We start from the raw sequence: 24,715 nt of genomic DNA, 5'->3' as shown, positions 1-24,715 counted from the left end.
TGCTCATGGAAATCAATGGGGCGTTGACTGCTCCATTGTTTTAGTCTGCTAGAACACACGAACAACATGATCAGATTTTCTTCTATGGAGGTGCTCAACCATCGAGCATGGATAAAGGTCGAACGAGTCTGTCACCAGTACCCTATCCGACCTTTCTTGGACGTTCTCCACATCTACTGTTGTTGGACCATGTGAACGGATGTCCCTCGAACCTAATGTCTCTTAGGTTGCACGACTTGCATCGTTTCACAACACTTCTGTGGTTTCGGGTCACCTCCTAGCTTCTCATTGTGACTTAGAATACCATTGAAGTCTCCAATGCACACCCACGGTCGATCGCTTCTATTAGTAGTTCAACTAGTAGTTCCCACGTTTCTGTCTTAGGCAGACACATTTACCCCCATGAGATTGGAGCTTTCCTTGACCGTGCATCGCAACCTGTCCAAAGAAACACTCTACACATTCTTTGCATCTCTTTCATCAAATTCTTGGGCATTACAAAAATGTGGCACCAATAGATTTGAATGCCAAAAAGTACAGATTTTAATAAGCTGAAGCCTTCCCGCATATGATAACATCTTTGCAACCCAACTTTTAATTGTGGCAATTGTTTTCTCGATTAAAGGATTACAATCTGTATAACTCAATTTTCGATTAGTCGAAGGTACCTTTGGGAATATCGAGCATGTTGATAATGATATCTTCCTCCGATGGAGGAATGCCAACCAAATATACATCACTCTTGGTCAGATTAGCAACCAACCAGTCCTGATGCCTCAGAAAACTTCTTAAAAGCATCAACATTGGTTTTTATTGAAGGAGGGTTCGCCGTAGAAAACATCAAAAAGTCATTAGCAAACATTATGCGAGTTAAACCCATTTTCTTACATCGTGGGTGGAATTTGAAGGAAGCATCACAGGAAGCCTGTTGTAAACACCTAGAAAGGTATTCTATCCCAAGTGCAAAAAGAAAAGGTGACATGGGGTCACCTTGCCTCAACCCCTTTTTTGCAGGGATAGGTTTAGTAGGAAACCCATTTTGCAAGATTGAGTAAGAAACAGTTGACAAGCATTGCATAACCCAATTCAGAAGGGAAACCCAACTCATGTAGCATGACTTTCACTCTTTCAGAAACGACCACTCCAAACAATCATAAGCTTTTTTCAAATCCACCTTGATCATGCATCTCGGGGAGCAATTTTCCTAGAATAACATTTGATCAATTCCGAAGCCAATAATGTATTATCAGAGATAGCTCTCCCCGAAATGAACCCAGCTTGAGAGCATTTAACAACCTTACCAATAACATCTTCGCATTCGTGTAGTAAGTATTTTGGAGGTTAATTTGTACACCACCTGTAGAAATAAGTGTTGGTTGTGAGATTAATTCTCTCCCTATTTTGTGGGAAGCATTACTCATAGAGCAAGAGGAATTGTAGGAAAGTAAATAATGTGCGTCATTGTTTTTTAGAGACATTCCTTATTTAGCATTCCTAATTTAGCACTTGTGTGATTATATAATGCTTAGGTTGTAATATATTCATTCAATACAATTCATATCACAAGTTTAGTTTAAGAAAAGATTATTTTCCTTACTATTTATTATTTCCTTCATAAGGGTGGTTTGTTTATCCACAAAATATTATTTATCTTTGAGGTATCGATTTCATATTATCTAATAGAAACCAAATTTTTGCTGCGAGTCCTAACAATTGGTATCAGAGCCAACGTCAAAATTTTAAGTGGTTAGATTTTTTATTTTGAAAAATATTTATAATGGCTTGTACTAGTGGAAGGGTAAAATTTGGAAAATATGAAATTGAAAAGTTCAATGGGAAAAATGATTTTTCCTATTGGAGGATGCAAATGAAAAATTTGCTAATTTCGCAAAATCTGCATAAAACGCTAGCGAGAAAAGAACAAAAACCCGGGGATATGAAGGATGAGGATTGGGAAGAGTTAGATCTTGAAGCACGAGCAACCATAATCTTGTGCCTTGAGAGGGATGTTGCATTCTTGGTAAATGAAAAAGCAACGGCTGTTGGCGTATGGGCAAAGTTAGAGACAAATTTCATGACGAAAACTCTAACGAACATGATCTATCTAAAATCCAAATTGTATACATGCAAGATTGTCATTAAGTAGGAAAGAAATTCCGAGGAAGTATATTGATATTTTCAAGGACATGTATGAAGGAGTTAGTACGAGTGTGCGTACTAGTGTTGGTAAGACCGAAGAATTCCCCATTACGATTGGAGTGCATCAAGGTTCCGCACTTAGCTCGTTTCTTTTTGCTATAGTCATGGACGAATTGACGAGGTCAATTTAAGATGGTATACCATGGTGCATGATGTTTGCAGATGATATTGTGTTGATTGATGAAACCAAAGGAGTGGAAAGTAAGTTGGAGGTATGGAGACAAACTTTGGAATCTAGGGGTTTTAGGCTGAGTAGAAACAAGACAGAATATATGGAGTGTAAGTTTAGTGGAGCCCAAGATAGAGAGACATGGGCGATTACCTTAGATGGGAAAATTGTCCAAGGTTCTGAAATGTTCTGTTATTTAGGATCTATTACCAAAAGGATGAGGAATTGGATGGCGATGTGGCTCATATAATCAAAGCAGGTTGGGTAAAGTGGAAGAGTGCCACGAGGTTCTTATGTGATCCAGGCATGCCCCAAAGATTGAAAGGAAAATTCTACCGCACGACAATTCGACCGGCGTTGTTATACGGTACGGAATGCCGGGCAGTGAAACATTGTCACGTGCATAAGATGAATGTGGCGGAGATGCGCATGTTACGATGGATGTGTTGGCATACAAGAAAGGATCGTTTGAGGAATGAGATAATTAGGAAGAAGGTAGGGGTCGCACCGATTGAGTTTAAGATGATGGAAAATCGTTTAAGATGGTTTGGGCATATGAGCAGAAGATCAAGTGATGCCCCAGTTAGGAGGCTAAAAGGGTGGGAAAACGATAGAATTGTAAGGGGTAGGGTAAGACCTAAAAAAACTTGGAGGAAGGTGATTGAGTACGATATGAGCATATTTGGGATTGAGGAGAATATGGCGTTGGATAGGATATAGTGGAGGGAGAGAATATACGTTGGATGATTTCATTTGACTTATATATCTTCCATTTTTATTTTTTATTTTACTTATATCTACTTTAAACTTTATTTAGTTTTATTATTTCTGGTTTGTTCTGGTCACATCGACGATCTCCTATGACAATTCATGTTAGCTGACCCCAAATTATTTTGGGATTAAAGCTTTGTTGTTGTTGTTGTATACATGCAAGATGGAAGAAGGCCCCTCAATTCGGGAGTATATCAATAAGTTTGATAGATTTATATCAGAAGACTTAAAGGATATAGATGTGAAGATAGAAGAAGACCAAGCGCTCATGTTATTACTTTCATTACCAAAGTCCTATGAAACTCTAGTTCAAACATTGATGCTTGTGGGTGATACTCTAACCATGGATGAAACTAGAACATCACTTTTAGCGGATGATCTTTGAAAGGTTGCTACAAGTGGGATGATGTTTAGCAGTGGAGTAGAATACAGGGAATAAGCTCAGAGATTGTTTACAACTAGAGGAAGGACTAATGAAAGAGGAAGAGGCAAGGGAGGAAAGTCTAGACCAAAATCTAGACCTCTTGCGGAAAGACCATGTTTCAAATGTGGTGAGCTTGGTCATTTTAAACTAAATTGCCCAAATAAGAGGGCTACAATGCTACATTCAAGAGGTCGGACAACAACATCTCCAGAGGAAAACAACAAGAAAAACAAGATGCAAGTTTTGTCTCAATGACGAGGAAGATTATTGTTACTCCGTTTCAGAACAATGCACTGAAATATCTGGTAAGTGGATGTTTGATTCAGGAGAATCACACCATATGTGCCCAAACAGAAAGTGGTTTACAACTTATCAAAGTTTGGACTATGGTACGGTTTTGATGGGAAATGATCATGCTTGCAAGACTATCGGGTTAGGTACTATTCAAATCAAGATGCATGATGGAACAATAATAACCTTGAAGGATGTGAGACACATCTCAAATTTACGGAAAAACCTTATTTCTATTGGGTTATTAGAGAAAAATGGTTGCAAAATATCCATGAAAAATGGTGTATTAAAAGTTGTTCGTGGTTCCTTGGTAGTGATGAAGGGGGTTTGTCACGGTAATCTTTATCCTCTTTTGGGGACAACTGTTACTGGTGATTTAGCAGTTGGAATCAGTGGAAGTAAAGACCAAACAGAATGCATTAGGATATGGCACATGCGCCTTGGGCATATGTCGGAAAAAGGTATATCATTGCTTTGCGGACAAGGTTTGTTGAATAACATGAAGAAACCACAAATGGAATTTTGTGAACATTGTGTGTATGGAAAAGCACACAAGGTAAAGTCCTTTACAAGCAAACACAAAAGTAGAGGGCTGTTAGATTATGTGCATACGGATGTTTGGGGTCCGACTAAAGTTTCTTCCAAGGGTTGTTCCAAGTACTTTGTTACATTTGTTGATGATTAGTCTAGATATGCTTGGATTTACTTTCTCAAGTATAAGAATGAGGTATTCGATATTTTCAAGCGGTGGAGAGTAATGGTTGAGAACAAAACAGGTCGAAAGCTAAAAACTGTACGGTCTGATAATGGTACGGAGTACACAGAGGGAGCTTTCAAGGAGTTTTGTGATCAGGAAGACATTGTGAGACACTGGACAGTTAGAGACACACCACAACATAATGGAGTCGCGGAAAGCTTGAATCGTACACTGCATGAGAAGGCTAGGTGTATGCGTTCTAATTCTGTGTTAGACAAAGAATGGTGGGCAGAATCGGGTTGCTACAACTTGCTACATAGTGAACCGATCCCCACATTCTTTTTTATATGGTGACATACCTTATAGGGTGTGGTCAGAGGAACATGCAGATTACAAGAAACTTAGAGTCTTTGGGTCCACAACTTATTATCATGTCAAGAATAACAAGCTTGATGAAAGAGCCAAGAAAGCAGTATTCTTGGGGTATCCCAAAGGCGTAATGGCTATCCTCTTTGGATTATAGAGGATTCTAGATTTGTAATCAGCAGGGATGTGACTTTTGATGAAAGATCTATGATAGCTTTATCCAAAGCTATGGTGTCAAAAAATGGTGATGCCGGGACTATTTCAAATAATCAAGTGGTGGAGATAGAATCTAGAGACCAACCAGATTCTAGTCATGTTTAGGTGGAGCATCCTGGTGTTAATAAAAATGATGAGGAGGGTGCTCTTGAACATGAGGAGATACAGCGGGAAAATGTACATGTGTTACAACAAGAGCAGCAGGAATCTTTGTCAACCACTAGGCCAAAGAGGAGTTATAAATCAGTTCAGAAGTTTGGGTCAGACAAACCTCTGAGGCATTGTGGGCAGGTTAATTTGGTAGAATATGCACTCTCGGTGGAGGATGATGAGCCGATCACCTTCAAACAAGCTATCAAAGACAAAGATAGAGAGAGTTAGTTGGTTGCTAGGGAGGAAAAGATGCAATCTCTTCATAAAAACAAGACATGTGAGGTAGTACCATTGCACTGCTATTGGTTGTAAGTGGGTGTATAAAAGAAAAGAGGATCCTTCCAAGACCGATGGTATAAGATATAAGGTTAGGCTAGTGGCCAAGGGATTTGCACAGAAAGAGGGTGTTGATTACAATGAGATACTTTCTCCTGTGGTAAAACACACTTCTATTCAGGTGCTATTAAGTCTTGTTGCTCATGGTGATCTTGAGCTGGAACAACTTGATGTGAAGACAGCTTTCTTACACGGTGATTTGAAAGAGGAAATCTATATGTATCAACGTGAGGGATACAAGGTTGAGGGTAAAGAGAGTCGGGTTTGTTGCTTTAGGAAATCACTTTATGGATTGAAGCAATATCCTCGACAGTGGTACAAGCGATTTGATTCCTTTATGTTAAAGCAAGGGTTTTCTAGAAGTAATTTCAATTGTTATGTATACATTCGTAAAATTCGTGGAGGTGATTATATTTATCTTCTATTGTATGTGGACGGCATGCTTATTGCTTTAAAAAGCAAGGTGGAGATAAATATTTTAAAAACTCAACTTGGTGAAGAGTTTAAGACAAAAGATTTGGGCGCTGCAAAGAAAATACTGGGTATAGAGATTAGAAGAGAGAGGTCAAATCGAAAATTGTTCGTGAGCCAGAAAGGCTACATTGAGCGGGTTATTGAAAGGTTTGGGATGAAAGGTGCCAAGTCAGTGGTAACTCCATTGGCTCCACATTTTAGACTCTCTGGTAAACAGTCTCCCACTATAGCGGAATACATGGATAATGTACCTTATGCTAGCACAGTTGGCAGTTTAATGTACGCCATTCACAAGCAGTTGGTGTTGTCGGTAGATTCATGGCGAATCCAGGAAAGGCACATTGGGAAGCTGTGAAATGGGTTTTAAGGTACTTAAAAAGTACTATTGACACGGGGTTGTACTTTGGTGGAAATACATGTCAGATAATGGTTTTGTTGATTCTGATTATGCCGGTGATCTAGATAAACGACGATCTACTACCGATTATGTGTTTAAAATACATGGTGCTCCAGTTAGTTGGCGATCAATGTTACAGGCCACGGTGGCTCTATCAACTACAGAGGCCGAGTACATGGCTATGGCAGAAGGAGTCAAGGAAGCATTGTGGTTGTGGGGACTTCTAGATGATTTGGGGTTGAAGCAGGAATGTGTGAATCTGTGTTGTGACAACCAAAGTGCAATTCATTTGGTTAAGAATCAAGTTCATCATGCTCGTACCAAACATATAGATGTGAGATATCATTTTGTTCGAGATGTCATAGAGGAAGGTAGTATTTCTCTTATGAAGGTGCATACAAATGAGAACCCCGCAGATATGTTAACCAAAGTTGTGTCAGGAAGCAAGTTCCAACATTGCTTGGAATTACTAAACATTGTCCCATGTTAGGCATTACATGGAAAGATTAATGGAACTACGATTGGTTTGATCCCGATCGAGGGTACGTAGGCAATCATTGTCAAAATGGTGCAACCGGATACGAATGATGAATTTGTTCGTCCAAAATTTGATTGTTTCAAATTACGAACGAGGTGGAGAATTGTAGAAATAAGTGTTGGTTTTGAGATTAATTCTCTCCCTATTTTATGGGGAAGCATTACTCATAGAGCAAGAGGAATTGTAGGAAAGTAAATAATGTGCGTCATTGTTTTCTTGAGAACATTCCTTATTTAGCATTCCTAATTTAACACTTATGTGATTATATAATGCTTAGGTTGTAATATATTTATTCAATTCAATTCACATCACAAAAGTTTAGTTTAAGAAAAGATTATTTTTCTTACGTAACATTTATTATTTCCTTCATAAGGGTTGTTTGTTTATCCACAAAATATTATTTATTTGTGAGGTATCGATTTCATATTATCTAGCAGAAGCCAAATTTCCGCTGCGAGCTCTAACACCACCGAACCTTAGTTTTATAAGGCGCAAGGCGCACAAGGTTCATGGAGCCTAGGCGCAAGGCTCAGGCGCACACCTTTTGGATACGAGGCGCACATAATTTCCTAATAAACCTTAAAATTCGGTATGGAACAAAGTCAACACAATTTATACTCAAAACAACATAATACTATTGGGAGTGCCATATTTTCTTGCCGGTTCATAAGCATTGCGTGATCCCGTCGATGGAGTGCCAGAATTAGAACCTTCCATGGTAATTACAAGCTGAAAATATGAAATTAACTCATATTATGCTACTGCCACTACCCAAAAAACTTAGGTTGTAGAGATATCACCGTTGATAGGTCACATGGGGTGTGTTTATATCATTAAAAAAGAAAAAAAAAGTAAATAAAAGATTCACGTCAGCTTGCTGCGCCTGAAGACCGAAGACGCATAAGGCGCTGTGCCTTGCGCCTTACCTAAGGCGCACGAAGGCGCGCGCCTGGTTGACATCAGTGAGCCTGGAGAGCTGAAGGCGTCGAAGGCTGCGCCTAGGCTCGCCTTGGGCTCACTCTTTTAAACTAAGCACCGAACAACATGGAATTGGTCTAAAATCCTTGATCCTAGAAGCATTGTGGACTTTAGGAATCAAGGTAACCAACGTATTGTTCACCTGCTTTAACATAGAGCCTGTATAAAAAATTCCCTCACTGAAACATAAACACCACCTTTGAGTACTTCCCATGACTTCAGAAAAAATAAGCTGTTAAAGCCATCAATTTCCGGAGCCTTATTTATGTCAATTCTTTTCAAAGCTGCATCAATTTCAGCGTTAGTAATTGGCCTAATCAAATTGCCAGCTTCCTGTGCAGTCAACTGATTCCCTTGCCTAACCACCTTGAGAATCAGTGCCTTGGCTTGGAAGTAGCAATACCAATCAAGGATGTATAAAATTGCTTGATTTCTTCTTGAATTTCTATCTCAGTTGTAAGTTTATCACCAGCTTCATTGGATAACACATCAATGCTATTTTTAGTAATTCTTTCTTTCATAGCACCAAAAAAGAATTTTGATTTAGAATCACCTAATTGCAACCGCTGGATCCTAGATTTGTGCTTCTAAGCACTTTCTTGAATTGCTAAGAATTTCCTCAACTGGGACACTTTTTCCTTTTCGTCCTGCTGCAAGTTCAGATCAGAATAGTTTTTAGCTAGGTTACCTTGATTAAGATCCAACTCGGACATGACGAGCTCAATTCTCTCGTTTAATTTAGCAAACTCTTTCTGATGAAGAGATCTAAGGCCAGTTTTAATGCTCTTCATCTTCTTCCATAACTAGAACATAGTAGACCCTGTAATCTGCACTTCCCAGGAACTTGCGGGTTTTTAAGATTTTCAATACCCATGTTTCCTGAAGCGACACTTTGTTTCACTCCAGCAAGAATTCAGGATGATCAGACATGTAATTGAAGAACTTAAAGGGTCTACATCCCTTTTTAAGCTCCATATTTTAAGTTAGCAGAAGAGGGGAATGGGGAATGGTCAGACAGCCCCGGATTCAAATATTCAACAACAGAAGAAGTATATAACACAGTGAGCCAAGCTGCATTTCTTAAAGCTCCGTCAATTCTGGAGGTAATTCTTTTGTCACCGTGCCCTTTATTACTCCTTGAGAAGAAGTGGCCAAAACTCATGATTTCGACCACATCAGTGCTGTCAAGAAATTTCTCAAAATCAGCGGTGTATTTGTTTGTCACTGGGTCGCCATTTACCCTATCACCAGAGTATAGAACGGAGTTGAAATCTCCCATGATAAGCCAAGGACCTGAGACAACAGTCCCTAATTGTTCTAGATCCCTCCATAGAGGTCTTCTAAGTGTCAATCTAATGTAAACCATAGACAACAGTAAAAGCAGGACAAAATTTTCCATTCTTTGTGTTTACAAACCGATGAATAAACTGCTCCAATTTGCACCCAACTTGGACTGAAACCAAGCTATGCCTCCAAGCCATCCATATTCTCCCCCTAGGGGAGAACAAGTAATTATTATCCCAATGCCAGTCCGCCCCAACTTTTTTCATAATTTTTATACTATTCTAACTTTCGTTTCAATCAAAGCAAAGACACTAATATTATTATTATTTATGAACCTCCTTATTTCCTCTATTCTATTGGGGTCATTCATACCCCTAACATTCCAAGTGCAAATATTCATATTAAAGGTTGAGAGGTGCTTGTTGTACCTCCTCCTCCTCCACCAAAGGTAAGCCCAATATTTCTATCAGTAACCTGAGCAAACCCCACATTCATAGAAATGGGAGTTCTAGGATCCCTATTTCTTCTCAATACTACTATCCATCCATCATCATCCCCTTGAGCTGTTTTAATAGTGTTGTCTTCTGTATGTGTAGAACATATAACAGGTTGGGGTACATCTATATTAGTAGCAACAGTTTCAGATAAAAGAGCAGTTTCAGATAAAAGAACAGTTTTATTAACAGAAGCACTTACATTAACTATCTGTTTTTTCTCAACTTGTTGTACTGGTTGTTGAGCCTTAGGTTGCCAATCTTTCTCTGCTTTCTTGTGAGGTTGTATAACAGGTTTAGCCCTATTAAAATTCTGCTGAAATCTACCACAATCGTGACCAACTATCTTACAAGACTTAAAGTACGGAGGCAGCCAATCATAAAACACCTTCTGAGTGATATTAGTCCCGTAGTCCCTGAAGAGTCTTGAATCACTACACTTTGAGGCATATCCTTAGTTACATCCAACTCTATCAATATTCGAGCTTAAGGCACCCTCGTCTACCTAGAGGTACACTCGTCTGCATAAAGGGGCACACCAATAAGGCTACCTATCCTGTTGAGCGAGTCAGGTCCCAACAGTCCAATGGTAAGTTAGGTAACCTCACCCGTAAAGGAATCACCCTCAAAATTTCATTCTGAAAGTTGAAGTTTGCGGCCCACGGTTTAATAATCATAGGTCTACCGATGAATGTGGTCCAGAGGACAACACTGAGTCTCTATCTCTAATAGAGCCAAATTTATTCACGAAGTAGCCTTCATCATGTAGAAAAACCAGCGGCTTACTCACTCACTTACCTCCATCCATTCTTTATCAATGTACCTAAGAACAACACCTATCGATGGAAAATCTCCAACAACATACATTACAACAGAGGTAGCCCAAATGACTGAAATTTTGTCAATTTCATCTTTGTCTAAACAAGCAATCGGATTTCCATCAGAAATTGTAGGAGCAATAAAGTTGAGTGCTATACCTTTTGCAGTAAGCTGATTGCCTTTGAAAAGGCTAGCCCGGGTTGAAGTAACTTCCATATTAAATTTCCTATGCACAAAATTCGGCTTCGGACCCCCAATTACAGGTCCACCATTGTTGAGCCGCTTCTCCTTTTCACAAGCTTCTCATGGTTTATAGCTTTCCATTCCTGGTCCAACATTAAGAGGTAGCCCAAGAGCTTGATTACCCCCCATAAAATAGCCTGCATTCTCTCCGTAGTGGTACCTCCACCAAATCCTAATTCCTGCACATCAGTAAGCACCTCCATCATTGATGGGGGTTCTAGTTGTAGCCATCTCAGTAGTTGATGGGTTTTGAGTAATAGCCTGATGATAGGCTATGAAGCACGGGGACGGCAGTGGACACCCGTTTCCCGTACCGGGTACGGGTACGGTACGGGTACGCCCCAGATTCGTCCCCAAAACGAATCCGAAATCTGGGTACGTGGGCCGAAAATGGGTACGGCTGGGTACGGGGTGGGTACGCGGGTGGGTACGTATTTGGGCAAAAACCAAGTACCCAACAGCCATTAAGACCCAAATTCGAATTTTAGGGTTTTTTCCCAAATCCCTAATTTCTCTCTCACCTGGTTCGACTCTTCTTCGAAGCTGCTCTTCGTCTCTTCGACTCTTCCTCGCCGCCGGTGGTCTTCCTCACCGTCAGTGGTCTTCCTTTCCGCCGGTGGTGTTCGAGTCTTTTTCTTGTTTCCTCGCCACCGGCCACCAGCGAGGCAGCGTCGCAGGCTCGCAGCGACATCGAATTCGGCTAGGCGAACACTCGAACAGCGACGACGTCGAGGGAGGAAGTGCGTACCACCGCCGGTTGCTCGTCGTCTGCAGAAACATCCACCGCCGCCGTCTCTCCTTCTCTCCTCGCGTCTCTTTTTCTTTTTCTTTTTTTTTTTCCTTTTTTTGTTTCTCTATGTGTTTTGTACTTTTGTGTTTGAATGAGAATGAGTAGTGTGACTGATTTATTTTTTAGTTTTGGAAATTTGGAATATGGAAGGTTTATCTTCTGTTTATTTTTATTTTTTTTTGGACGTTTTTTTTTGTAATTTTTATTTTCGTTTTTAAATAATTAAATGTTGTTATGTTTTGTGATAAATGATAATGTGATATTGTGATTTAGTCATTTAGGTAACTTAATGTTTAAAATCTTAATTAATTAGTTGAATGAATTAAATAATTAATTTAGCTAAATTCTTGTTTTTTTTTTTTTTTTGCCGAATCCATGCCGTACTCGTTTTCGACATTTTTGATTTTGCCGTTTTCCGTCCCTGTACCCGTCCCCGTATCCGTACCCGTATCCGTACCCGTATCCGTGCAACTTAGATGATAGGCATTAATAACCTCCTGCAACTCCGGCAACGGCGGCCCATTGCTCGGATGAGGCGGAATCAGAGTGGTTTTCAATGCATCAATTATTTCATCGGGTTTCGAATTGGTACTCTCCTTCCTCTTTTGATTTTGGTTCATAGGTTTTTTGGTTTGAATTGGAGATTGGGAGGACGATTCCCCAATCAAACCCCTAATTTCGAGCTGCTGGTTTTTCCTCTTCCTCGGCATGGCAACAATTGGCGCTCAATAGCACTTAAACCTTATCGTACTCCCTTATCGCCATTTCTTTTCTCTTAATCTTTTTAGGTTTTGATGTTATAGTAAATGGATATACCTTGCAGACTTTTCTGTTTGCAGGACTCATGGGGCTTGGTAATGGTTAAATCAGAACACTAACAGTCACTAGTAGACAAGAAAAGACACTAATAAAATGGGATACTTTGCTGATGGAATATAGTTGACATACGTTTGAAGTGTGACGGAGTGTTTTCATTTCACCCTCAGCGGAGATAATGGTGACTATTACTTTTCACCCTACCTGTTGCTAAATGAGTTCATATTCCGGAAAAGTCAAGCTAGCCATGTCAATTTTGGTTCTCTCCTTGTGCATCAGAGCTCTATAATGTTTTCAAGTTACCATCTTGCCGTTCATTTCTTAGATTTTTTCGTGCATAAAGTTTAGTAGAAGCTAATTTCTATGGTAGGCCATTTAGTTACCTCCTTGGGAGGTCTTTGGGAGACATCTGCTGTTTTGAGTTTCCGTCCATGCTTTCGGCAGACCTAGGTGGAACTTCTTTTCTGTTATAGAGGGATATTATGGCCTGTGAAATACTCAAGGTCACTGTTGCATCTGTTAGATCTGGTTCTATATACTCCCTCCGTCCCAGAATACTTGACCTGTTTTCCTTATCGGGCCGTCCCTTAATACTTGACCTATTTCTAAAAATGGAAATATGCTAACAATATTATATTATTTCTCACTCCACCCCTATTAACCCACCTACCCCCTACTCCATACAAAAAATAATTAAAAATTGAACCCCTACTCTCCCCCAACCCCACCTCTTAACCCACCTCCCACTAACTACATTAAAATAATACCCCACTATCAACTACTATCTATTAAATTAAATAAGTCAATTCAAGTCCCTTAAACTCTGTGCCGGTCAAAACGGGTCGAGTATTCCGGGACAGAGGGAGTAAATCTCTAAGCAGTATGGTATTTTTAGCTTCGCTGCCGCTAGAGATTTAGTGTTACTGTTAGCAATATGACTAGTTGAGGATTCTATCTTTTCGAGATATGTTGCATTAGGAAGGCAGCTAGCGCATTATGGTGAACGTTTTTATTCATTGAGCCGCGGGATTTTGAAGGTGTCATTAGATTTCAGAAGAACACTCTTGGTTTCAGCGTCTGTCACTTCGTAGGTGGTTTTTGGGACTTTTAGGGTTTTGAAGAATTTCGTTTTCTCGTAGCTTTCAGTTGCCTGTTTTTAATGTCGAGTCTCTCTTTTGGGTTTAGTCAACACCCCCACTGTAGCCGAAGGACTTGGATGTGAAGTCTCGTGTATTTGGAAAAATTCATATTATTTTCTCTGTTTTAGAATTTGGACAGAAGGATTTTCTAGCTGTAGAACTTTATGCTTCTTGCTAGGAATTTATTTCGGTTGCCTGCAAACTTAGAGCTCCTAAGTTGATGACTTTTGCACCGAGTGGTGCATATGCAGGTGAATAGGTAAATCTGTCACCACTTTTTTGTGCACGTGCTCTCAGCTCTTTGAGCAGTGTTATACAAATGTGGAGTTGAAACCTTGTAGGAAGATTGTTTGTGCATGTGTTCTCTGTGAATTTTGCACTGATAGGAAGATTTTGATGATAACAATTATTTACTGTAGCCACCAAAGATACTCCAGACTGTTTGAGTGAAACAGTGAAGTACTGGCTTTCTTTTAAAGAATTAATGCCTTAAGCAAGTTGTTATCACACTTATAAGTCATGTGTTTTGCAGTTTGCACCCAAGCCAGCTGATAAAAGTAATTGAACATTTACGCTATTTCAGACTTGTAGTCCTAGTTTGGCTTATTTCAATGATTAAGAAAAGTGGAAGAAACTTTTAGCAATAGCTTATTAGAGGAATAGATTTTGAGGGTCAATTGATAATTAGGATGCCAAAATGAAGAGGAAACCACAGTCAATGGTGGGAGTGTATACTATATAGATATGCTACCATGTGGGAGTTGGCAGTAAATGAAGTATAATACTTTGGTATGCAGTGTGTACTTGTAGAGAAGGTGTCCTTTACTTTTCCTGTTACAGTACTAATTAATGTTTTCTTTTTTTTCTTTTTCTTGTCTTTTGAGATGTCAATATTGTTTAACTCATCTGAATTAACTCTGTATCTTCGTTGGCAGGAAGCTACGCATGATGGACGAGAGGATGTTGTTCCTGTGGCTGTTCTGTTTTCAGGAGGGTTAGATTCCATGATACTGGCTGCAATACTGCATGAATGCCTAGATGCCAGATGTAGGTGACTACTGACTAGTCTATTTTAAAAGGCGTCATTAATTACAATGCCTTTGTTTGTTGTCATTATGATAGTTAGATTTTAGTTTTGTCATCTGATTGATAATTTGGTGCTTTGATGGCAGATGACATTGATTTGCTAAATGTCAGCTTCAACGGTGAAGCAGCTCCTGATCGAATTACTTCTAGAGTAGGACTGAAGGAACTGAAAAGAATTGCACCTTTCAGAAGGTATAATGATAAGGTAAAATGTATCTTTTTATCTAGCTATTAGACAACTCTTTATTGCAATTAAGTAAACATGAAAAAGTTCCCGAAACCAGGCAAGGTGAGTTGGAGACTTAAGAGGGTAATATAAATGAAGTATTATGTGACTCTGCACTCTGCAGTGACGGCACCCCATAGTTTTTTCTAAGCGGTGGACACTATTTCATTACACCAACCTAGATCCTGGCCCTTATAACCAAAGGAGTAGAGAACTCAACTCATCGTCCATGGAAATTATTTCCCTATTTATCTTCTTGTCATTCTCTATTATGTTTGTGATAGTAGGACTTATATGTTACTGTTTTCATCCCATATAAACGTTCTTACTTCTAATTTGACATCCCACCCAATATTGGTGAAAATTAACTAATGTACAATAAACTCTCTTAAGCTTGGCAGTCTTCTAGATAGCGATGTTAATACCACTAATATGGATTTGATCTTTCTCACTTTCGTTGATAGATTAGGGTTGGCTAATTCTCTCTTTGTAACCTTTTCTCAAAAATAAAAAAGAAAATAGAAAATTGAATGCTTATTCATAAAAAAGACAGAAAAGTAAAATGAAGGTCCATGGCGAGAAAATCTTCAATAAAGAAAATTAACATGACAATTTTTATTTTCCCCCTTGATATTATCAGGCAACTGTAGAGATGATCATTATCGAATAATGTAATGGTCTTTGTGTATGCTTTCTCTGTATAATAAAGAAGGCATTTCATGGGAGATTCTTGAAAAGCACCAACACACCACCACAGAATAATGAAGTAAAGACACAAAAAATATGAGAAGTAGAATGCTTTGATTCACAACACAAGAACGGATACAAAGGGTACTAGCTTTAGGCTATCAATCTCCAAGATAATAGCTTGAGGCTACAAGTCTCTTTATTCAAAACACAATATCATTCTCTTTCCTCTCTTTTACTATTTATATTCTAGACTTGATCAGTACACTGCCATGTAATTAATGCCATGTAATTAATGCTGCTCTTGCTTCTTTCTCTTCTAGCTAGCTAAGGGCCTTCTCCACTCACTTCTGTGTTGTGTGTTGCTGCTGTTGCGGTCTGTTGCCTTTTGCCCCTGCTGTACACCATTTGATCATTACTGCAGTCACCCTTCCCCTCCCCCCCCCCCCCCCCCCCCCCCCCGGCTACGTACGTCCAACAACTCCTCAGGTTCCACCACAAGCTCAAGCTCTTGAGTCAACTGGAACGGTGGGTGATGCTAGTTGATCCCCAATGGCCTTTTTCAGTTGAGATACGTGGAAGACTGAGTGAACCTTGCAAGTATAGGGTAGCTTCAATTTGTAAGCCACTTGGCCCACTTTCTGAATTATCTCATATGGGCCATGAAAAAGTGCAGATAGTTTCTCATAGGGCTTTTTTGCTGATGAGCGTTGTCGGTATGGTTGTAACTTCAAGTAAACGTTTTCCCCAATCTAAAAGTCTCATCTCTTCTTCTAGTGTCAACATTTTTCTTCATCACTTGTTGTGCCTTCAGCAAGTTTAATTTAAGCTCATCCAAGATTGCATCACGCTCTTGAAGCATGTCTTCTAAGCTGTCCACATGTGTTTGACCATCACCTATGCGTAGCAATTTGGGAAGGTCTCGGGCGCCTAAATGCTGAGAGAGCACACCCCCTTGAAAGGGGTCATTTCCCTCGACGAATGAGGGGAGGTGTTATACGAGTATTCTGCCCATTCTAGCCACCTCGCCCATTCCTTTGGTTTTTCGCCCACAAAGCACCTTAAGTACGTGTCTAGGCCCTTGTTGGCAATTTTTCGATGGCCATCAGTTTGAGGGCGTAAAGATGTGCTTCACTTCAAGTCAGCACCGTGGAGTTTGAAGAGCTCTCTCCAAAATACACTTAAGAAAATATGGTCTCTATCCGAGACGATTGAAGTAGGAAAACCATGTAGCCTCACTATTTCTGTAATGAACATACTTGCGACAGAAAAGGCTGTGAAAGGGTGTTTGAGGCCTATAAAGTGGGCGTAGTTTGATAGGTGATCCACAACTGCCAAAATAGTATCCACCCCTTTGGAGGGAGGTAGACCTTCAATGAAGTCCATTGACACCTCTTCCCACAGGCCGTAGGAACTGGAAGGGGATGAAGTAAGCCGGCGGGTTATCGTTGTGAGTACTTATTCCTCTGACATATAACACAATCTCTCACATACTTAGCTACTTCTTTTCGCATCCAGCCAAAACCAGAAGATATGTCTTCCCCTCGCCCAAATGTCCTCCGGTGGGTGAATCATGATATTCATTCATTATCATTATCATTGCCCCATCGCCTCAAAGAGGCTCCCGCAAGAAGCGGGGTAAGAGGGGGTCGGACGTACGCAACCTTACCCCTGCAATTGCAGAGTGGTTGTTTCCAATTGACCCAAAAGCGATAACGGGACGACCATCTTCTATTTCATGGAAAGGAAGCGAAAAGGTATTAAGAGCCATTTTGATTTAGTCCATTACAACTCACAGCCAAAAGAACAAATGAATCTTTGGCTGCATCGCGTAATAATAAGGGAATAAATGCCGATGTTTTCGCCATTACCATTGTGCCATTATACTTGATTATGTTGCCACTGTAAAAGCAGATACCAACTTTCCATTCTCCACCTCCTGTCTCAACTTGCACAATTCTTGGTCTTTCCTTGCCTCATATATAAGTTCATCCCAATTGATCCCGTGAGGACGACAACGGGTTGCCCAACTCGACAGCCTCAAATTCTAACTCACCTTCTCCCTTCTGTGATAAGGCATCGCCCACTCTATTCGCAGTCCCGGGTTTGTATTGAATTTCAAAGTCGAACCCGATCAATCTTTGGACCCATTTTTCATAATCTGCCCCCAATCTCACGTTGTTGCGTGATGTGTCTTAAACTTTGTTGATCTGTCTGTATTATAAAATGTTGGCCATGGAGGTAATGCTTCCATTTTTGCACCGCAAGACAAACAACCATCCGTTCCTTCTCATAGATTGATTTTCCACGATCCTTAGGCCCAAGTACCCTGCTGTAGAATGAAATGGGACAGTCTTGCATCTTGATTACCCCTAACCCGTACCCAGACACGTCAGTTTCAATCACAAACAACTTGCTAAAATCTGGCATGGCCAAAACAGTGGTTGAACTCATCGTATACTTAAGCCACAAAACAATATTTCCAGAGTTAGTCCGTGAGAGGTTGCGCTAATTGAGCATAATTAGCCACAAATTTCCTATAGTAACCGGCTAAGCCCAAGAAACCCCTTAACTCCTTAAAATTGCGCGACACACTCCACTCTTGAATGGTTCGAATTTTGTCTTGGTTAACAACCACCCCAAGACCAGAAACTATATGTCCAAGATAGGCGATTTCACCTTTCCCGAACTCACATTTTTTAGGGTTAGCAAACAAGCGATGCTCGGCTAATGTGGACAACACCATTCACACATGTTACTGATGGTCTTCCTTGCTAGTATAGATTAATATCATCAAAGAAAACGAGTACAAATTTTCTTAAATAAGAGTGAAATACGTCGTTCGTTAATGATTGGAAGGTTGCCAGAGCGTTGGTAAGCCCAAAAGGCATCACAAGGAACTCATAAAGCCCTTCATGAGTCCTAAAAGCTGTCTTGTAAACGTCTTTGGGTCTCACTCGCATTTGATGATAACCGACCCAAAGATCCAATTTGGAGAACACCTTGGCCCCATGTAATTCGTCAAGTAACTCATCGATCACCGGAATGGGATACTTATCCGGTACCGTTTCTTTGTTCAAGGCTCGGTAATCAACGCAAAAGCGCCATGATCCATCCTTTTTCTTAACTAGCAACACCGGGCTCGATAACGGGCTTGTGGAGAGCCGAATTATCTCTGCCTCAAGCATCTCTCTAATTAATCTTTTGATCTCATCCTTCTGAATTCGAGGATAACGATTAACGGTATGGCCTAACTCCTACCGGGTCACTGCCTTCCTTCAACACTATTGCGTGCTCAAAAATCAAAGTGTTTCTCCCCTCTTAATATCCAGCCATCTGGGTCATTACCCTCAAACAGAGGCATGTCTAGCTTCCTATATTTCCAATGCCCGCCTCCGCCTCCGCCTCCATCGTCTAAATTCCCCCTTCCCCCAGTTGCCCCGCCTCTGAGGATGTTTCTGTTGTTCTCAGAGAGAACTTCTTCATTCTCCAGGATAATGGGTGGGGGTTTCTCCGTGTGTTTCGCCGCCATTATCGCCTTTTCTCCTCCTGTAATTTCTCTTGAGCGCTCTTCATCATGGCCAACTGACTGGTGTGGTCTTTCCTGAATATGTCTATCCCCCCTTCGAGGCGGGTGGTGGGCCTGGTGGCAGCTTCCACTGCGTCCTGGTTGCGCTGCGTATCCTCCGTACTCTTGGCCACAAAGTTCTCGGCCAAAGTCTTCTGAAACGCGACCATGCCCTCCGTTATGATCTGTTGCACCATGCCTTCCAGCCCATCCATTCTACGTCCTACCTCTGCAAGCCCACCCTCCAGGGCCTCAAATCTCTGGGAATTTGAGTTAACCATGTTTGTCTGTTCCCACAAGGTCGTACTGCTCTAATACCAATTTAAAAGCACCAACACACCACCACAGAATAATGAAGTAAAAACACAGAAAATATGAGAAGTAGAATGATTTGATTCACAACACAAAAACGGATACAAAGGGTAATAGCTTTAGGCTATCTATCTCCAAGATAGTAGCTTGAGGCTACAAGTCTCTTTTCTTGATACAAAACACAATATCATTTTCTTTCCTCTCTTCTACTATTTACACTCTAGACTTGATCAGTGTACATGTAATCAATGTTGCTCCCTGCTTCTTTGTCTTCTAGTTGGCTAAGGCTTTTCCACCCACTTCTGTGTTGTGTCATTGTGTGTTGCTGCTGTTTGGTCTGTTGCCTTTTGCGCCTGCCGTACACCAAAATAGGTGAGTCAGTGGGAGGGTGGTCCATTACAATTCTTCTTCTAGGATCTGCTGTATAAATTTATCTAGAATCATTAAAGGCGGGATAGTTCCTGTTCATTCTGAAAGGTTGGGTCATTTTTGTAAGATGGCAAAATGATTGGATTTATTTGCTGATCAATCATTTGAGATGTATTTCAATTGACATAGAATACAGCCTCCACATAGTTGATGTTTTGAGTTTACTTTTTTTTTTTTTTGCTGCTTCTTGTTATTTACTATATTGATAATTGTATTTAACATTCCTAATTTCAATTGTATGGAGAACACAGGTGGAGACTTGTCGAGATTGATGCTGATTTGTCAAATCTAACCATGGAGATGAAGCATGTTGTATCTCTAATTAACCCTGCAAAAACATACATGGTAGTCCATTTTTCTTTTATCAGTATTTTATTTATATAGAATTTCAGAGACTACTTTTGTTCTGCGTCTGCATTCTATTTATATACTGGCTTCTTTTGAATATTCTACTTTAGTGATGTTAGGATAATAGCGTCGCCTATTTGCATGTGGAATCGTTACTATATGGGTGTCTTCCCTGGGAGAGGTGGGGGGGGTGTTTTAATCTCTATGGATCAATAAATTATAGCTTAAATACTTATAAATAGTTCAATTTACATAAAACTCACAATTTTCTGTCTGGCATATTGTTCAGGACCTGAATATTGGTTTAGCACTGTGGCTGGCCGCTGGTGGTGATGGTTGGGTGCATGAAGCAGATATTTCTGCTCAGCTTGAAGGCTATCAGCGCTTCAGATACAAGTCTGAAGCAAGAATACTACTAGTTGGTTCTGGGGCTGATGAGCAGTGTGCTGGATATGGTAGGCATAGAACAAAATACAGATCCAGCAGGTAGTCTTATCTCTCCCATTTTTCTCATGCATCAAGCATCTACATGATTCTTAGCAACTCCGCCCCTTGCTACCAAGAAAAACAGTTTCATATTTGGAGTGGGGCAAATATTTTCTGGCGTTCACTTTTCAGTGATTAATTCAAAGGAGGGGGGTAGGATAGTAAGTAAAAAAGGAACATTAGAGCATCAGGAAGAGTCGATGCTTTGGTGGGTTCTAATTTTGGACATCTGCGTTTCTTTCTTTGTTAAATTGACAAACAAGGAAATCTGCTTAAGGTCAATTGTTCCTAAATGCAATCAGTTTGATTGGATTTGTAAAAAGATTATGAGCTAGATTCTAGAATCTTTTGCATTTGCCTTATTAGTTTCATTACAAATGTACTTTTATGCTATGATCAGTTGGCTTGGCCTAAATGAGGAAATGAAGTTGGACATGCAGAGAATCTGGAAAAGAAACCTTGGTAGAGATGATAGATGTATTGCTGACAATGGGAAAGAGGTACTTGCTAGTCTGCTACCGACTTTTTTCTCATGAAACAACTGTCACATGATGTTTGAAACAGAATTGTCCTCTCTTCTTTTCCTTAGGCAAGGTTTCCATTCTTGGATGAGGACGTCATAAGGATATTACTTGACTTTCCGCTATGGGAGATCGCCAACCTCACTCAGCCAAGTGGCACGGGTGATAAGAAAATTTTGAGAGAGGTACATGCCTTTCTTAGACCGAACGAATCTCCAGTGTTGTCTTCTAATATCCCTCGTATCAATTTGTGGTCCAATTTCTTGGATATTTCACGTTGTGTTACCATGATATTGCCCTTCACGATCGAAGTAATTTCCTACTGAACCACATATATCACTTTTTTCTTTGTTAAGGTTGCTAGATTGCTCGGTTTACATGAAGCAGCAACTCAGCCAAAGCGAGCTATTCAGGTAATGCAATCCACAGACTGCATATATCTTCCTAGTTTCAAAGGTAGAACCAATGTATTTTCAGCACTGATAGATTAGCTAATATCTTTCACTGGGGCTTCAGTTTGGTTCCAGAATAGCACAAGAATCAAATCGCAAGAATTTTGGCAGCAACCGTGCAGCAAATCAAGCATCTGCTGGCAGTGTAGTCATTTACAAGTCACCGAGTTAACATCTCCTGTTACCTGGTGAGACTGCGAATGACATTGGTTAGCGACTGACAGCAAATGTTTTTTTTACTGTTGAGGATTTTTATGAAGTGATTTCACTCAGGAAGTGGTAGATGTATTGTTTCAAAGTTGAACAATGTAACCCTATTCCAGTAATATATCAAAATCATTGTAATTTGAGTTTAAGAAGATTTAGATTTGTTTGTTGAGGATTATTCCAGGTTTTTCTACCCCTGTTACAGTACCAAGTTTTAGTTTTCTGGAAATATGTGAGTTCCAATCGAATTTTTGCAGCAGAGAAAATCTCTTCCCATTTGCTACCGGTACGCTTTTATCTCTCTCTTTACATATGTACATTTCCTCACAATTTTATATTTTTTGAATTTGATGAGGAAATATTGAAAAATTAATTAATAGGAAATAAACTGAATTGTAATTGTAGTTGAGGAACGGTTAGTTGGGGAGGTTTTCAATAATCACATTCTAGTTATTGTTGGTGAAACTGGAAGCGGAAAACGACCCGTAAGTTCACCCACCCTATTCCCGTCTTCTTTATTCAAGCTATCGAAAGAAGATAATTTCCGTTACACACCCGGGTGTAGAAGCTCACATGTACAGAGCATTTGAGTTAATAAGAGGATGTAATTTTACGTTGGGTGTAAGATGGACGTCGTGATAAAAAAAAATTAAAAATTAAAACAAGGGAAGAGAAAAAAGGTTAGGTTTCATGATTTAGGTTATCAGGAAAAACAGAAATGTGTAAAAAATAACCTTCTTTTTGCTAGAATAGTTGTGTAGTCTAAGTTGCATTTTCCTAGATTTTACACTCCAATATCGTAAGTGATTGCTGTGTTTGGAGAATGGAATGTACTAGTTATAGTCATTTGTAACTGAATTTCCTTGTTTGAATGTTTTCCACAGAATTACCCCAGTATTTGTTCGAAGCTGGCTTCTGCCGTGATGGAAAAGTGGTTGAGGTTACTCAACCTGGGCATGTTGCTGCTGTTACTGTGGCGAAAAGAGTAGCTGAGGAGTGTGGTGTGTAATTAGGCAAAGGGTAGGATATTCAGTTAGATTTGATGACATGACTTCAGGATCAACTAGGATCAAGTACATGACATATGGTTATTATTGAGGTAAGTTCCGTTTCTTATTTGATTAAGTTACTTGTTTATGTGAGCATTTTATTACACTGACTACCGAGAATTGAGAATGACTTCTTTGAGTGTACTTGTTGTTACTGTTAGTGAGGTAGAAACTGGGTTTTGTTACTCGGTTTGGGTTGATACATTAGTATTTGAGGAAACCAATAAGGATATGGGACTACTAGAATCATTGATGTCGATGTGCTTTCTGTTCAGTCGATTTAATTTAGTGTTTTAACTGTATGTAAGTGTGTATTTTGAAATAGCTACTGGCATCCATTTAAAGCGATGATGTTGGAGTTGTTTTTTGGTCTAATTTTCAGCTTTTGACAACAGTAAGCTATCAAATGCCCTCTCTATATTGTCCCTTTATTCCTCTTGTCCTTTGAATACCTTTCCTTTTAAGGAGCATGCTATACCATACTTTCACCAGATGCCCTCACATACAACATGAATAAAATGTGTTCACCGTGTGCATGTGGCTTATTACTGAGGTGGGGTCTCGGAATTATAGGTTTTGAAAGGGTTGTGTCTGAAACAGCATTCATGAGACTGAATCAACTTAATTGCAAAATGTATAGATCTCTAGAAATGCTACTTAAAGGTATCTTATTGGATTATTGGCGTTGTATGTTTCCTTTTGACAATACTTGTTCTGTTGTTGTTCACCTTACTAAACTTTATGTGTAATGTTGTTATCCAATGGACAGGTTAGGACTGCAATCAAACGATTTTTCTAGTCTTGAAGGAGACCACATAATGCTCAATTTGAACGTCAAATCGATTCGTTCTCAGCAACTCCAAGATAGATATGTGGGACCAGATTTAACCGCGGGCTTCCTCTTTGGCTCCTGATTAACTTGTATCGATCATTCATGTGATGAGTGCTTGGAGAGTGGCAATTTTCAATAGTATGAAGAAATGGTGCAAAGAAAACTTTGTAAATGGTGGCTCACTTGTGATGTACACAGGTATGGCTTTTCTGTCGAAGCATTTGTGAGAAGAGAGATGAAGTTTAAATCTCAAAATAATCTGGCTTGAGATATTGGTGATGAGTTAAGTTAATTTATGGGCGAAGATGTTGATTGTCCCTTGACCTTGGTCTTTTCAGGATCTACAAAAAGATGTTTGATCTGTAAACCATTTAGCGTGGATTGTATCACGTTATGTCATGAAAGATGATGATTGTTTAACCTTTGGTCAACTGTAGTTGTGCTTGCTTGCTGCCAAAACTATTTGATATACCCTCTTTTACAAAAAAAAAAAGTAGAATGAAATCTTAAACTTGTAATTCCAAATTTGGAATGAGAAACCTAGTGATTGCTTATATCTCTCTTCATTTCCACATGTGTTATTGCAGTTTGTCATAGTTGCTGTAGGACCATTTGATTAGTTTGTCTAGTACTAGAGATATATATATTATGGCTTCTTAGTTGTTCTTACCCTTTGCTTTGGGGTTTGCAGTCAAATTAGAAGACATATATGTGGAACAAATGAAGACATATATCTTCATGAATGCTGCTGCGTTGATGGGTACATAAATTTGGTTATTCTGTTTGTTAATTTCTTTGATGTAGCTTTCTTTTTTTCTTAAAATCTTGATAGTATAATATAGCAATCCTGAGCATTGAAGGTGTTATGTTAGTCACATTTGCTTGATGCAGAGCAGCTGTGGATTTGGATTATACTGC

The 24,715-nt window shown here is 39.7% G+C and overlaps 1 protein-coding gene across 1 annotated transcript in view; it reads left to right on the top strand.

The window, feature by feature from the left end:
- LOC110806184 (uncharacterized) overlaps positions 1-22,068 on the top strand; it is a 29,519-nt gene extending 7,451 nt beyond the window's left edge. The window contains exons 7-14 of the mRNA XM_022011819.2: positions 14,530-14,641; positions 14,767-14,872; positions 20,154-20,247; positions 20,540-20,736; positions 21,137-21,236; positions 21,326-21,442; positions 21,614-21,670; positions 21,774-22,068. Coding sequence (XP_021867511.2) covers positions 14,530-14,641; positions 14,767-14,872; positions 20,154-20,247; positions 20,540-20,736; positions 21,137-21,236; positions 21,326-21,442; positions 21,614-21,670; positions 21,774-21,881 — 891 coding nt within the window. The 3' untranslated portion in view covers positions 21,882-22,068. The remainder of the gene's footprint in view (positions 1-14,529; positions 14,642-14,766; positions 14,873-20,153; positions 20,248-20,539; positions 20,737-21,136; positions 21,237-21,325; positions 21,443-21,613; positions 21,671-21,773) is intronic.
- The last annotated feature ends 2,647 nt before the right edge of the window (positions 22,069-24,715 follow it).

The sequence above is a fragment of the Spinacia oleracea genome, chromosome 3, assembly GCF_020520425.1.
Source record: "Spinacia oleracea cultivar Varoflay chromosome 3, BTI_SOV_V1, whole genome shotgun sequence".
Taxonomy (NCBI): Eukaryota; Viridiplantae; Streptophyta; class Magnoliopsida; order Caryophyllales; family Amaranthaceae; genus Spinacia; species Spinacia oleracea.
This window is presented reverse-complemented; position numbering and strand designations above follow the sequence as displayed.